Source organism: Emys orbicularis, chromosome 17 (genome assembly GCF_028017835.1).
Source record: "Emys orbicularis isolate rEmyOrb1 chromosome 17, rEmyOrb1.hap1, whole genome shotgun sequence".
Lineage (NCBI taxonomy): Eukaryota > Metazoa > Chordata > Testudines > Emydidae > Emys > Emys orbicularis.
In genome coordinates, this window is record NC_088699.1 from 19,230,340 (window position 1) to 19,246,879 (window position 16,540).

The 16,540-nt window shown below is 40.3% G+C and overlaps 1 protein-coding gene across 1 annotated transcript in view; it reads left to right on the forward strand.

Moving 5' to 3' along the window:
- The window catches only part of CUX1 (cut like homeobox 1), a 321,902-nt gene that overhangs the window by 193,744 nt on the left and 111,618 nt on the right, over window positions 1-16,540 (forward strand). The window contains exons 6-8 of the mRNA XM_065418515.1: window positions 3,241-3,364; window positions 5,509-5,585; window positions 6,648-6,714. Coding sequence (XP_065274587.1) covers window positions 3,241-3,364; window positions 5,509-5,585; window positions 6,648-6,714 — 268 coding nt within the window. The remainder of the gene's footprint in view (window positions 1-3,240; window positions 3,365-5,508; window positions 5,586-6,647; window positions 6,715-16,540) is intronic.

Here is a 16,540-nt window from a genome sequence, read left to right on the forward strand (position 1 = left end):
GCATTTGTTGTTGAGCACGCCAGGCTTCACATGAGATGTCTACAATCCTGGCATTGAACAGTGTACATCCCATGCAGGCACAGCCTAAACAGACATCTCACGATGCCAGGCAAGGTAAAGGACACGCTTGACTGGTGGACACAACCAACAAATGTCTGCCCAAGAGTCCCATTCCTAACAAGAACTCCAACGATGACAGTCACTACGGACGCCTCTCTGATAGGATGAGGAGCACATTTACTAAACAATACCGTCCAGGGCCGATGGTCCCATCAGAGTCCATACTACATATAAACCTGTTAGAATTCAGGGCAGTTCGCAATGCATGCAACCACTTTCTATCTCTTATCAAAAACAAAAACTTCAGGATCCTTACGGACAATGTAGCATGATGTTCTACATAAACAGACAAGGGGGTGCATGATCACAATCCCTATGCACAGGGGAAATACAGGGCTGGAATTGGTGCATCAACAATAACATCCACAAATCAGCATCTTACCTTCCAGGGTGCCAAAACACAACAGTGGACATCTTAAGCAGAGACTTTGCACAGACTCCCAAATGGGAAATGGATCCCGGAATTCTACATACGATATTCAACCTATGGTGATTCCCTACCATAGACTATTTGCAACAGCGCTGAACCCCAAATGCCCGCAATATTGCTGCAATGCGGGACTGGGACCCCCGCTCTCTGGGGGACACTCTCCTTATCAAATGGGATGCACCACTGATGTATGCATTCCCACCGACCCCACTTTTAAATTGGGTCGTACACAAGATCAAGAGAGACAAATCCAAGGCAATCCTAATAGTGCCTACATGGCCCTCACAAAAATGGTTCCCGTACCTTCTACGAATGGCGACACGCCCACCTTCAGCCCTCCCTTAGTACCTCACCTTCTAACTCAGGACACGGGTCACATCCGCCATCCCAACCTCGCAGTTCTCCACCTCAAGGCTTGGTTACTTCATGGCTGAGAGGAGTATTGCTCAACAGTTGCAATCCCACTACAAGAAGGACTTATGTCCACAAGTGGAAATGGTGCCAGGATAAAAACATCCTACCAACATCTTCCCCTCTACCGAGGGTCTTGGACTACATACTCGAACTTAAAAAATCGGGGCTTTCCACAAGCTCCATCAAGGAACACTTAGCAGTTATCACCTCTTTACACGACAAAGTGGAGAGGAGCTCTATATTTGCCCACTTGATGACTAAACGCTTTCTTAAGGGTATTGAGAACACGTACCCCACAGTTACAACTCCCCCGCCAATGCGTGACCTCAACCTCATCTTACGCGCACACTCATGGGTTAACCATTTGAATCCCTGGTGACATATTCGTTGCTACATTTATCAATGAAGATGGCTTTCCTTATCACCATTACGTCTGCCAAACGTGTGGGAGAACCAGGGGCGTTAATGGCACAGCCCCCATACACAACTTTTTTTAAGGACAAGGTCGCCTTAAGACCACATCCCACATTCTTACCCGAAGTCACCCCCCCATTTCACCTTAATCAACTTATCTACTTGTATTTTTTCCAAAACCGCATGCAGATGAAAGGGAAGAATCATTCCACACACTAGACTTTTGCAGAGTTCTTGCTTTCTACATTAATGCAACAAAACCATTCAGAAAATCTACAAGACTATTTGTCTCAATAATGTAACAATCAAAGTGAGAAACTATCAAGATGGATATCAGGAAGAATCTGTCTGTGTTATGAAAACTTTCATCTACCAGTCCCAACGGGCATCCGTACACATTTGACTAGAGTACTTTCAAAATCAGTAGCCTTCCTCAATAATGTACCTATCATTCACATTTGTAAAGCAGCAACTTGGGCATCAGCCCCTACATTCACAAAACACTATGCCATTGAACAACAATAAGCACTGGATGCTCGCTTTGGACTCATGGTGCTATCCATCATTGCTACAGCAACTCCGAAGCCCCTCCCTTTCACTGAGGGGCACTGCTTAACAGTCACCTAAAGTGGAGCACCCACAGGGACATTCCTCGAAGAAGAGAAGGTTACTCACCTTGTGCAGCAACTGAGGTTCTTCAAGATGGTTGTCCCTGTGGGTGCTCCACTACCCTCCTCCTTTACCCCCTCTACTTTGGAGTTTAAAATCGATTCTCTGAGGTAGAGAAGGAACTGAGGAATGGTTGGTTGCACACCACTATGTTACGGCTCAATTCTTCCCTATTAGTTGGTCAAAATGGCTCTGACTTTTCCCTCTGTGCTCCCTACACCAAGATTCTGATCTCACTTATTCTGGTTTTATAATAACAAAATTCCATTGACCTAATTTTACATGGTATAAGTTAGATCAATTTCAACCTGTAGGCTTTAATTTTTATAGTGGCATTTGTCTTTCCAACTTGTTTATGGACAGTTTTTTTGTACCTGGTAATATTTTTCTCCTTCCACCAATATTCCAAATAATGTAACTTCTTGGAGTGCTACATCTCTCTCTGGCAGCATCAAAGTAACTCCAGCTTACGAGTCTTCTCTAAATATGATTTCTTTCCAGACCCCCTTTTTGTTGCAAAGCACACTTGTCTTGGTCCGTGTCTTGCTTTCCTATTGTAAGCCTTAAGGCATAAAGAATTCTGCCCTTAGATATGGGTGGAGTGAGAGTCTCCGTGCCAATGTCAGTTACTGTAACAAAAATCTGAAGGTTTCCAGTTTGTCTATTAAATCTGATCTATGTGTTAACACAGCAGTTAAATCCTAATTGCCAAATTTTTCATCAGTTTTGAAGCTGGTGTGTGTTCAATTTCTGAAAGATTGAATCTGTACAAGAGCCATATTAAAACTGCTTCTTTTTACATGAGCACAATAATATGAATGAACTATTTGTGTAAATTCATACTTAAACCCACAGTGGAACTTTATTTATCTCCACTCAGTAGAGAGCTAATTTGAGACTAGTTAATAAGGTGATATTATATTTTACAATTGATTTTTTTCAGTCATGTTATAGAAACCGTAGCTCTGCTTCCCAGCAAAATCCATTGATCCTTCTCAACCTAAACGTTTAAAGTTCAATTTAGCATTTAGGGAGTAAAAGGTCTCTGAAGGGACTCGTATCCATTGATTTTGTGTCAGAGTTGAAGAGCTAAAGTTTAAAACACACTGAGCCTACAGGGTAAAGAAAGCCTTGTATTCTTGTAGCCACATGGAGCTGTGTAAACTCATTCTTTGCCTATTGTTTTTCTGTAGAGGTTACAATAAAAGCGCTTAAAGAGAAAATCAGAGAATATGAACAGACCCTGAAGAACCAAGCAGAGAATATAGCTCTTGAAAAAGAACAAAAATTACAAAATGACTTTGCAGAGAAGGAGAGGTGAGTGTTTGTGCGTGTAGGTGTTGTATGGAGGGAAGGAAATCATATTTTTCTGCTTAATCTTCCCAACTAGGGTCCTTCCTTCAGTTCATTGAGACAGCTCATACATTGAATCATTCTAGTGATTTGTTTGACACAGAATCATTTGATACTCAACTTTACACAGAAAGACAATGGTGCAAGTGAATAAGTGAAACAAGGACAGATTGTTACTTCACTGCACTGATGTATTTGGGATGTTACTTTCAGAAGAGTGCAAACCTACTTTTATTCTTCATTAGTTGGATTGTCCTTTGTGACGCTAATCTTTCTCCATTAGCTGACAATGTAATTCAGTCAGTCTTGTGTGTCACAGTACCATTGTACATCAGTTCAACACACAGCATTTTCAGAGGAAATATTGTACCCAGCAATATGGATACCTACTTGCATGGTAACAGGAATCTGGCAGTGAGGCAGAGCTCTGTGTATCTCACTCAGAACTTAATTTTGAAGAGAGTTTGCATGCTCCTATATCTCAAAATAATATGTAATTAATTTCTCACTTAATTATAGATATTTTTTTTAAAGCAAACTTGGAAGCATTTCCAATTATTAAAAAGCTAGCAATATCTAACTAAAAACCTTTTCTATAATTGAGATCACCTGTCAGGGAAGTTAGACTGTATATTATAGAAGGGGGTGCTCACAGGTTGTTTTTCAGTGATGAACCCTCAACTTAGGTACCCCTCACTTAGTCCAACTGTGGCTGGATCTGCGAATCTTCAGTACATACTTCAAGGCAGACCATTTTCCTAGGCTGCTTGTGTGGGTGGTTGGATTGATCATTTAAATTAAGGTATGAGTGGGATGAAGCTACATGTGAACTGGGAGATACTTTTTAAAAATCAATATTTTATAGTTACTTTTTGTTGTATAATAGGACCAAAGTTTCTTGTTTCTATCAAATCCAATTCACACTCACTCACTCACTCACTCACACACATACACACATACACACACACACACACACACACACACACACACACACACACACACACACACACACACACACCACAGTTCAGTGGAAGGTTAATTACAGAAAAGGGTATGTGTTAAAGAGGTGCTTTTTGACTACAAAACACAACCTAAAATTATATAGTTTCTTGCCATAGATACTTGTTAACAAGTTTGATAGAAAAGAAAATTTATTGTCTGGTTCAAAATTACTGTATCAGAGAATACGTAAACATACAAAGTAATACTCAAGATCTGTGACAGTTAGAAAGTTTTGGTTGATTTTGTCTGAATAGGATTTTTTTTTAAACATGTTCCCCAGGGAGACATTTAGGATGCTGGGCACTTTATGCACTATCATTACTATTTAAAATCTGCAGAATAGCTAAAAGTCTCCAGAAGGATGTCACAGCAACTCTATGCCTAGTATAGGCTTTATAAGTCTGGCCTTTAGCAAAGAGTCTGGTGATTGTATGGCCAAGTGACATGAAAGCGTGTGCTGTAACTGACACAAACAAGGGAACATTGCTTATGGACATAAGAAAGGCGAGCATATTGAAAGGTCTGATCCTTTTATATAGGAAATAACAATGTAATATTTGTTTTGAAATGTGCATAGTTTTTTTAGAGGGTGGTTAATACTGTTATTGCATCTAGAATCCATTGCAATTATGATGAAACAGCTGTCAGATCTATTGAGGATATCATTTATAGCAACAAATTCCTTCATTATGACCAAAAAATGGAAATGTATCATTCTTCTTATGCTAACTTTGTACAACAGCGGGTGCGTGGTGACAATTTTCTTAATGTCTGTGACATTTCCAAAACAAATTATGCTACAGAAAACCTTCCACTAAAGATATCATTTAGATAGCAGTCAACTCTTGTATTCTATTCACAGCTTACATTTTGAAGTAGCTACACTGTTAAAGTTTTAATAACCGGGACTCCAAAATATGCACAGCATTCCAGTGAGAAATTGGCTTATGGTTCCCATTGTGGTATCTTGTAGTATACGTGATGTTGTCATTTGCCTGATTAAGTTGAGCTGGTTAATCTCTGTCTTTCTCAAAATTGCAAAATACAATTAAGTTGGTAAACAAGATCACCAGGTCCATTTTCATCTCTCCTTTTTTCTTTTTCAGAAAGTTGCAAGAAACACAGATGTCGACAGCCTCGAAGCTGGAGGAGGCCGAACACAAAGTTCAAGCTTTACAAACAGGTTTGGCATTGCTGTTGTGATCTATACCAATGGCCAGGCTGGTGGTAGGATAAATACAATGAAAGGAAATCTGGACTGAGCTTGAACCAGATCTTGCAAGTCTACGTTAGGATTCACGGGAAGATCCAGCAATGCTTAAAAATTGCCCTGCAAATCAAAGCTTCTGTTGGGCTTCTTAGCCCAGGGGCCTCAGGCATTGATGGCATCTTGATCTCTCCCCTGTTCTCTGCCTCTGGCACACAGCAGTTTAGTCCCCTGAAGACTGAAATGCTGTTGTCTAATCCAAATTATTGGGCTCAGTATAGCGGTAACTGGGTGAAATTTAATGGCCTGGGCCAGATCAGTCTAGATGATCTAATGGTCCCTTCGGGCCTTAAACTCTGTGTATCTATAAAATAAATGCACACTTGTGCTCTAGCCAACTGTTGGTGGCTGTAGTGGGTAAAACCTGTATAGTATAGTAGATACGTCATTGGAATGTTCCTGCAACTAAAACAGGCCACAGAGCTGCTGACTACATCCATGTTTGCCTTTCCACATTGTATTGCGCTCTGGTCTCACACACCCCTAATCTGTGCTATATATAATGGTCAGAATTCAACGTGAACCTTATTTCTGCTTCACATCAAGCAACCTGCTATTTACTTTGCTATTCATCCTTGCACAGTTATGTTTGCCAATCCATCTAAGGTAGGGCCCATTGAGTTCCCTTTTCCCTGTGAACACAAGACATTTAAATTTGACTCCATGGACTGATTGAAATAAATATTTTAGTTGAAGGAGCAATGTGAAATGAATAATGTCTAGCTACATTAAGCAGAATGGTAACTGGAAACTTTTACAATTCAAAAGAAACAGATTAAAAAATACAGAAAAACTAACTCTTAAAACCTTTTCATCATCTAAGTCATTTGTTTGGTCAGGTAGAATCCTTAATGCAAGATGATTTTTGGACAGGAAACAGTTTATAGTGGGATAAAAAATTGCGTAGCCCTTTTTACATTGCACAAAGTACTGGTCTGTTACAGTACCAGTAATGTTTCAATGTTTTATGCCTTCTAGCCTTGGAAAAAACTCGTACAGAATTATTTGACCTGAAAACAAAATATGATGAAGAAACTACTGCCAAGTAAGATTTCACTATTTTCTTCTTACATATCTTCCTTTAGTATCCCACCTTCCTAATTTTGCATGTTATAACTGGAAAGAAGGATGAGATGAAGGTGGTTTTGAAGGAGAAATAAGTAGGAAAACATTGGCATAATTGAATATCCTGTACTGAGACTGATTACACTAGTGTGTCTTCCACAGAGTCCCTAGTTCCTCTCCTGTCTTGGGTGGGCAAGGCAGGAGGTGGTGCAACAGGACACCGAGTGGGTGGAGCCTTGGTGCTGTCCCAGCTAACAAACCAGCGTGCTAGAGGAACATATACTGTGTTGCATAAGGACTTTGGACAATTTATTCCCTCCGTCGAGCAGTAGGGAGACCAGGAAGAAGATTGACTCTCCAAGTCACAATCTCCCTCCTGTGCTTCTCCAGGGCAACAAAACATTACCCCTTATACTGGGCCATAGCATATTGCCATAATCTCTAGTCCTTAGTAATAAGAGGAATGTGGTGGTCATGTTTTGGCCTATAAGATGTTGGTGGGTAGAGATCTGTCTGTAGTAGAGGCCTGCTGGCAACCATTCTTCAGTTGTGTCCAAATCTGCATCAAAGTTTAGTTCTTTAGGGACTAATCTTGCAAGTTCTGAGGTTCAAGCTACAGTGCTTGAAACTTGTGACTGGGCCCTTAATAGTTAAGGTTCAGTGTTTACTATAGAAACAATTTTTATCCCCTTCTTACATGGACACTCTTAATTAAATTTTAAATGCATTTTTTAAATTCTCTTTTGTTTGAAACACCTTACTCAGTACTTGGATGTATTTTTGTTTTCTTACGGATTACATTCTTTTCCAACTGATACACACTGATAACTGTGTTTCTAATGGAGCTAGAAATTAACATAGATTTTGCTTATCCTTTTCCATGGGTTGGTATCATTGATGATACTAGCTCTTTTATTAAAAATTTCTATTACAGTGGATTCACAATCCTCAGTCATGGATGAGGACACACGTACTGGGTGCTGTACAAACATAAACATGTAAATTCTTGTTTTTTATATAAATATTTCACTGGCAGAATGGTGGATTTCCTCTTTTCAAAAAGTGGGATTTCCTTCCACTGTAATTATTTTAAGTTGGGAAAAATTTTACTCTAAACTATTTGATAGACTATCTGGTGTATTTTTTTCCTTCTGAGATATTTATATACAGAATATTTGGAGTTGGTCTCGCCTATGATCCTTGCTGGCAATCTACAATTAAGTAGAACCAACAAGTAGCTCATCAGATAACATTTTCATTGTGTTCTGTAACGCAATGATTTTGCGGCCTGAGTCAAGAATATAGTCTGGCATGTATTTTGTCCCCTATATAAGTTTGCTTTTCTGAAACCTTAGTTAAATCTGACATCAACAGAAATGTTCTTATGATTGTTTTTTTTTTTTCCTGTGTGAATAGTTTTGTAAAACAATCTCCTTCAATGTTTGCAACCCCCACATTTTGCAACTTGCAAATCCATGAAAACATGAAAGGGGAACTGACTATAAATGAAAGTTAAACTAATAGTGTATTTTCATTGTCCAAGTTGAGGGAAACGTGAAAAGTAAACAAACAGCAAAAAGGGTGAAAGGGGAATTAATTTTTTTAAATTCTTTTGGTCTAAATAATCTGAGCTGCTAATAGCCTTGACAGATTGTAAATTTTTAATTTAAATATATATGTGATTATCTTCAACATGTCTTAAAAAAAAAAAAAAACGTGGTTCTGGCCTTCTGTGATTTGATGCAGATGAATTGGAATGGTACAGACAAGGAAGTCAAATTTTTTTTAATTTTTTTTTTTAAGTTAATACTGGTTGTATGACTTTCGATTGTGGAATGCAGAGATCGTTGGTAATTGTTTGAAATGTCAAAAGTATCGGAATATTATAAAAAAAGAAAAGCACAGCAGGATAAGTTAAGGCGTTGGGTATCTCAGCAGGCTTGGATTTTTTCACAGCAACTGTTTAGAATCATTATGAATCTGAAACTTAATGTGTAAAAATTTCTTGTTTATCTTTTGGTGGTTTTCTAAATTTTCTAGTACAATGTGGTATGTGCAAAGCTAAGCACAACCGAAACCATGTTCTTGACCATTTGCTAGCAGTGCAGCTTAGAATGAGATCAGTTTCTGAAATTAAAACCTTTAATAGTATTAAATCCTTTTGTCACGTGTTGCATAAAGATTTCCCCTTCTCACTAATGAGCAGATAGACCATTTAATATTCTTCTTCTGGGAGACTTGTCATCTGAGCACCCTTCTCCTGGCCCCTTTTATTGGACAAATATCTCATGTCTAGGGCACTGAAGGTGTTAATGACAAAAAGAAGTTTATGATGTGCAGTCATTGCAGTGTGTCAGCTGGAATATCAGAAGCTGAATTTGACAAGATGGCAGCAGTAAAGTTTTCCATGTGTAGGCTTGAAGTAAAATGTAATTAGCCTTTATGCACAGAACAAGGATCCATTGATGAATACAGCTGGTCTTTGTTTTCTTCTGTCATTGAGTGTGGGAGGTAAAAGTGTTCTTCTTCATGTTTATTAATGCAAGATTCCTTAGACAAATGGCAAGCACAGTTTAATATTTGTTGGAACACAGAGAGGCTTGCCAAAACAGTTGTGTAAGAGGATTTCAAGGTTTTCAGATTATAATCATGTCTGGGTTAAATAAATGAATGATTGCTCTGCCTTTTTCAATTAAAGAGGCACATCCTCTCTTGAAGCCTAATACTGATTTTGTTTGCGGTCTCACACGTTTCTATCAGCAAACCTGGATTTAACCAACACTAATGAGTTTGATCTGGAGATTCTATCAAAGCTGGAACAGAAAAAGCAAACTTGGAGCTTGAGTTCCTGTCAAATTAAAGAAAAGCTTTTTTTCTAGTGAAAACAGACTGTTTGTCTGTGTAGGAAAAGAAATGCTCTACATGTATTTCCTTGTGTTTTCTCCAGAACACACATTCTACTCATATCCTCTTTCGCTTCTGTTTTGGTGCTGCACACTCCAACAAGTGTTTCAGATTCCTAACTGACTTGTTAATGCTCTGTCAGCCAAAGTGCTGGAATTCAGTCTTAAGTGAACTCCAGAGCCTCCTCTTTGCTCTTACACCCCTTCCCCCACAACATACGTGAATTCTAACTGGGAAAGAACCTTCAATTGTAACAAGCCTACTGTGTGTGCTACATTACTGTTAACATGTGGGTTGAGGTGCCTTTGATGAAAGAAAGTATCACTGAAATACCACACTCCTGGTAAATTCTAAATAGTCTTATGAGGATTTTAGATACCGTACCTGTTCCTACAATAGGAAGCTTCCATTAAAAATAAAATAACAAATTAGCGAGAGAAACTCACGTCAACTGTACAGTCATGCTCCTTGTCCGTGTGACTTTTCTTAGGACCTTTAGATTTTGTAATAATCTGTAAGGGAGTGTTTACTGCAAATTCAATGCAGAAGAAGGTTTTGACATTTATATCCGGGATAAATTTAAAATAAATACCTAGTGATAGTGGGCAACACAGTATGGGGAGGAGGTGAGCAGCCCTCGGTGGTGAAAGAACAGGTTAAGGACTATTTAGAAAAGCTGGATATGCACAAGTCCATGGGTCCAGATCTAATGCATCTGAGAGTGCTGAGGGAATTGGCTGATGTGATTGCAGAGCCATTGGCCATTATCTCTGAAAATTCGTGGCAATCGGGGGAGGTTCTGGACGATTGGAAAAAAGCAAATATCGTGCCCAAAAAAGGGAAGAAGGAGAACCTGGGGAACTACAGACTGGTCAGCCTCACCTCAGTCCCTGGAAAAATCATAGATCAAGTCCTCAAGGAATCCATTTTGAAGCTCTTGGAGGAGAGGAAGGCGATCAGGAACAGGCAACATGGATTCACCAAGGGCAAGGCATGCTTGACCAACCTGATTGCCTTCTATGATGAGATAACTGGCTCTGTGGATATGCGGAAAGCAGTGGACTTGATATATCTTGACTTTAGCAAAGCTTTCGATACGGTCTCCCACAGTATTCTTGCCAGCAAGTTAAAAAAGTATGGACTGGATGAATGGACTATAAGGTGGATAGAAAGCTGGCTAGATTGTCGGGCTCAACAGGTAATGATCAACAGCTCGATGTCTAGTTTGCAGCCGGTATCAAGCGGAGTCCCCAGGGGTTGGTCCAGGGGCTGGTTTTGTTCAACATCTTTATTAATTATCTGGATGATGGGATAGATTGCACTCTCAGCAAGTTCGTGGATGACACTAAGCTGGGGGGAGAGAGAGATATGCTGGAGGGTAGGGATAGGTTCCAGAGTGATCTAGACAAATTGGAGGATTGGGCCAAAAGAAATCTGATGAGGTTCAACAAGGCCAAGTGCAGAGTCCTGCACTTAGGATGGAAAAATCCCATGCACCGCTACAGTCTGGGGACCGACTGGCTAAGCAGCAGTTCTGCAGAAAAGGACCTGGGGATTACAGTGGATGAGAAGCTGGATATGAGTTAGCAGTGTGCCCTTGTTGCCAAGAAGGCTAACGGCATATTGGGCTGCATTAATAGGAACGTTACCAGCAGACGAGGGAAGTGATTATTCCCCTCTATTCGGCACTGGTGAAGCCACATGTGGAGTATTGCATCCAGTTTTGGGCCCTCCACTACAGAAAGGACGTGGACACATTGGAGAGAGTCCAGCGGAGGGCAACGAAAATTATCAGGGGGCTGGGGCATATGACTTACGAGGAGAGGCTGAGGGAACTGGGCTTGTTTAGTCTGCAGAAGAGAAGAGTGAGGGGGGGATTTGATAGCAGCCTTGAACTACCTGAAGGGGGGTTCCAAAGAGGATGGAGCTCGGCTGTTCAGTGGTGGCAGATGACAGAACAAGGAGCAATAGTCTCAAGTTGCAGTGGGGGAGGTCTAGGTTGGATATTAGGAAACACTATTTCACTAGGAGGGTGGTGAAGCACTGGAATGGGAATCTCCATCCTTAGAGGTTTTTAAGGCCTGGCTTGACAAAGCCTTGGCTGGGATAATTTAGTTGGTGTTGGTCCTACTTTGAGCAGGGGATTGGACTAGATGACCTCCTGAGGTCTCTTCCAATCCTAATGATTCTATGATATGTAAAAATAATCCTCCCTTCTCATCTCCTAAGAAAGTAGAAAAATCTTCATTTTATAGGTTTGAAATATTTTATTATAATGACACCTGAGGATGCCGCAGGTAGGTGAATAGGTGTATCAGCAGTAAGACTATATCAGCACCATGTTACAAATTACCCTACAGTGTAGATTCAGATTACTTATTGTAATCTTGAATTACTTTTTAATGTACAGAGCACAGTTGATAAAAGGACACTCTGATGCAGTAGACTCTGATTTAAGATTTCTGAATGATCGCTTTCCAGTGTTTAAAGGCCTGAGTCTGAAAACTTTACTCACATGAGTAAATCTGACTCACAATAAAAAACATTTATTTCAATAATAATTATTTTTCAATAACACTTAGGAGGCCCATTTTGGTAGGCACTGTGCAAATGTGTCTGCCTTAAAATGTAAGTTAATGACAACATACAAGAAGTGGATGAAGCCAGTAAATAAGTATATAGGGGTAGGAAAGGGAGGACAAAGTATTATTAGTACAAGTACATTTTCCATGTTCACTAGCTGTGTACTGTAGCTCACCCGTTGCCTAGCCATCACTAACTGGCAGTGTTATGCAGGAATCATGGCAGATGGGAGTCTTAAGAATAAATCTGAAGGAGGATAAAGCAGTAGTGGCTTTACATACAAGTAAAGGTTGCAAGACTGAGCTCTTAGACAGAAAGCAGCAATATTTTTCCACTTTCCGTCCGTGGGAATTATCCTTCCCCAATGTGGTGTTAATGGACTGGGGTTCAAATATTATATAATAGGGGCAAAATTCTCTCATTTACGCTGGCTTGAATCCAGATTAGCTTTGTTGACTTAGGCAGAGGGGTTCCTAATTTACAATGAAAACAGAATTGGGCCTAAGTAGTTAGTTTTACACACTTTAAAAAAAAAGAATTTTTCTCCTTTAAGTACCAGGTTTGTATTGATATTTCAGTTCTCAAATGTTTGTCATTTTCCAGTTTGTTGGTGCTAGAGGCCAGACTGAATTAAAAAACGGAAGTCTTGCTCCAGCATTACATAATTATTTTGATAGATGTTCTTAAATGTTGCTTCTCCTCATTGAACATGAAACACTGTGATTAGTATGCCTGTGTTGTATGTGACATGAAATAGTTTCTCTTTGCTGTGCTTTTAAGGTCTTAAAGTTTCCTACATCCTGTCCTCCAGCTGAGTCATTAACTTCTAATGCATGTCTCTGGAACTATTACCCTAGTTAAAATGATTTCCCTAAAAAGGGGAGACAAGGAGTTTCATAAGCTGTGTATGCTCTAGCCTTTTTGCCATAAAATTTCCTACAGTTGTCACCACTGGTGCAACCTCAACAGTGATTGTAATGGGAGGAAATAAAAGAGAGGAAAAGGCTAGTGTAGGTAAGACCATACAGTCTCGAAGGGAAGAATTTAAAGAAAAAAGAAGGCAACTGCACTAAATCTCACTGAACTCTAAATGGTTTTTGGAATTTGAGAGAGAGAGATTTATGAAAGTTTTAAACAATGCTTCATGCAAAACTTACAAGGTTTACAAGACCTAGTTGATGATAATTTGCTTAATGCAACAAACACTAGTGCTGGGTGAAAATATTTTGGAGGTTCTGGTCAGACATTCTGCAGTTGATTCAAACCTCCTGGTTCTGTGAAATTGGGCTGAAAGTACAAACTGGCCTTTTTTCAAGATGTTTGTTCTAAACTTACCACTTCCAGTTAGGCCAGTAAAAACATTACAAGGCTATTTGCTGCCTTTAATGGAGTTCTTCTCTGGATTACAGTATTACTACTGAATACGAACCCACCTTTATAAAGCACTCTGAGAGCCTACTATAAATGTCATTCGCCTCTGCTTTTGAATGGGGAAATTGAGGCCCACAGAGATGAAGTGACATGCATAATGCCAAAAAGTCTGCTCCTGGCTGGAGTCTTGAAATGGGGAGAATGGGAAGGAGGGAGATAACATAATGGGACAAAAGTTTTCAGAACTTTTAAAAATCTACAGTGTGCGCATTTTTGATAAATCTAAATAAAGAGAAAGTAATATTTGAAAGTTACTATTTGAAGTCAAGCTGTTTAGCTACAAGAATTTAAGAGTCCAGTTTAATGTATGTACTGTTTTGATAGTGTAGACCTGAGCTAACTCTTGCAAGAGATTCTTAAATATTTCCGTTGAAAATAATCAGTTCTATTTTCTGGTATAATGTAAAAGGCAGTGTGTTTTTTAGCAGTTTAGAAAAAAAATCAGACATTCAAGCACACCCCTGGTTGTTATCCTAGTTCATTTTCTTTATCCTGACATTGTATAGAGGTCTTCAGATGGAAGGTCCTATACAAGTACAAAGTATTAAACATAGCATGAGCGGTAAGATCATGAAACTATCGCTCTTCCTGAGCAAGGCTGCCACTGATAAAGTTTGCTGATAACACAACAGTTGGGTACTTGGTAAATAATGATGATGACAGGTCACTGATAAAGTGATCAGGATTGCTTGGTAAGCTGGACTGTGTGCATTTTAATACGAGTAAATGTAAATGCATATGTCTAGGAACAGAGAATGCTTATGCAATGGGAGACTATCTTGGGAAGCAGCGACTCTGAAAAATATTTTGGAGAAGGGGAAGGTGGATAATCAGCTGAACATGAGCTCTCAGTGCGATGCTGTGTCTAAAAGGGATCGTTGTAATCCTTGGATGCATAAATAAGGAAGCCTCGAGTTGGAGTAGAGAGGTTATTTTACCTCTGTGTTTGGCTCTGGTGCAACTGCTGCTGGGAATACTGTGTCCGGTTCTGATGTCCACAGTTCAAGAAGGATATTGATAAATTGGAGAGGGGTCAGAGAAGAATCATGATAATGATTAAAGGATTAGAAAACATGCCCTATCATAATAAGAGCTGAATATGTTTAGTTTTACAGGGAAGTCACAGGAGGCAAGTGTCATCTGCATAACCTTGTCCTGTGCTATCTGTTCCAGCTGCACAGAGGCCATGCTTCTGCAGGCTATCCCAACTGCAACTGCCCCCGAATAGAAGAGAAGCAGAACAATTTAATACAGTCTGTCTATTAACTGGTACAAGTTTCCCCTGTGGGTCTGGGGAAAAGTATACCCCAGAGTTGCCCAGCCAACTCCCCCACCTGGTTCACTTGATTTCCTAAAGACGAAGTCCCACAGAGTCCCTACAGAGGGAAGAAGAAGGGAGCATGTTTCAGAGACAGAACTCCCCTCTTCTTCTTCTTCGAGTGATGTCGCTATGGGTGCACCACTGTAGGTGCGGCAGTGCCCCCTGCGCCTGGGATCTGAGATCTTCATCAGCAGTGCCCGTTGGACTGCACATGCATACCTCCCCCCTCGTGTTGTGAGCAGGACGTGTATATATAGCGCTGTGTGGTCCGACTGCCCCTCCCCGCAATTCCTTCTCTACTGCCTTTGGTCTAGGATGGAATCTGCAGCAGAGCCCACATCTCCTGTTCCCTCAGTAATGCCATACCTGTTAGTTGTAGTGTAGTTAGTACTTTTCTTCTGCTGCTGCTCCTTTCCTCTATTGAGAAAAAGAAACCAGAAGTCCTTGCTCTTTTTTGTTTTAGCTTTACCTTTACAGTTATTCCATAGCCTAGGTTTTCATTTCCCCGCTTCCCGCCCTTCCTGACCGGGAAGCATTGTCCCTCACTCTTATGCCCAGATCTCCCAGGTTTAAGAGGTGCATCTCTTGCAGAGCCACCTTCCTGGTAATGGATGGCCACCTGCACCTGTATTTGCTGTCTGGGAGAGGGACACATACCACAAAAATGTTCCCACTGCCACGACTTGATGGCCAGGGCCAGAAAAGACTGGGACATTTGGTTAATATTTCTCCTCATGGAGAAATCACTGCATCCAGCATCGGACCCGGACTCTCCCCCTATGAGGCCCTCATGCTCTGCCAGGTCATCTGCCAATGCTCATTCTCCACATCCCTCTAAGAGAAAGTCGTCCCTTTCTTGTTCTGATGAGAAGAAATGGGCTTCCTCCTCACACTGTGAGGCACAGCCTGCCAGAACACCATCCCCTGTGAGGTCATTCGCCTCAACATTCTCTAACAGGGGACATAGCTCCACGGCCCATCCGAGTATCTCTTGCACAAAACAACCATCTAAAGACCCTAATAGGGCAGACCTACAGCCCTCGGTACCATCTCTCAGCTCTGGAGTCCGAGACAGACCACCTGTGCATGGAATCCAGAGGGGATAATGGAATCTTAACAGCGTAGTCAGCTGAGCTTGATTTTTTTCATGCTGTCATTTTAGCCACACATTGGAGGATAAGAGTTCTAGTGTGTTTGAGTCTAACGTAGCTAAAATATAGTATATATTATGCTTTTGTAAGGAAATTTTGCCCTTGAAAATAAAGAAAGCACACAGTACCTGCCATGGTCCTTGGGGCATAGCTACTGCTCGACTTGAATAACAGGAAAAGATAATCCATGGATCATCATAAACAAACAGTTAATCTATTTTCTGTAGGAACCTGTCTTGTGTGATACGCAGGTTTGCATATTTCTAATCATAAAGCAAAGCCCTTTGTCAGGTACTATATTAAAATGGCAAATGCTGCAATATACTTTTCTCTACCTAGCCATGCATTTAATACATAATCTTTTTTATTAGCATTTATTTGGTACTTTTCTAACACTTCTGAAGACAGATTCCAGC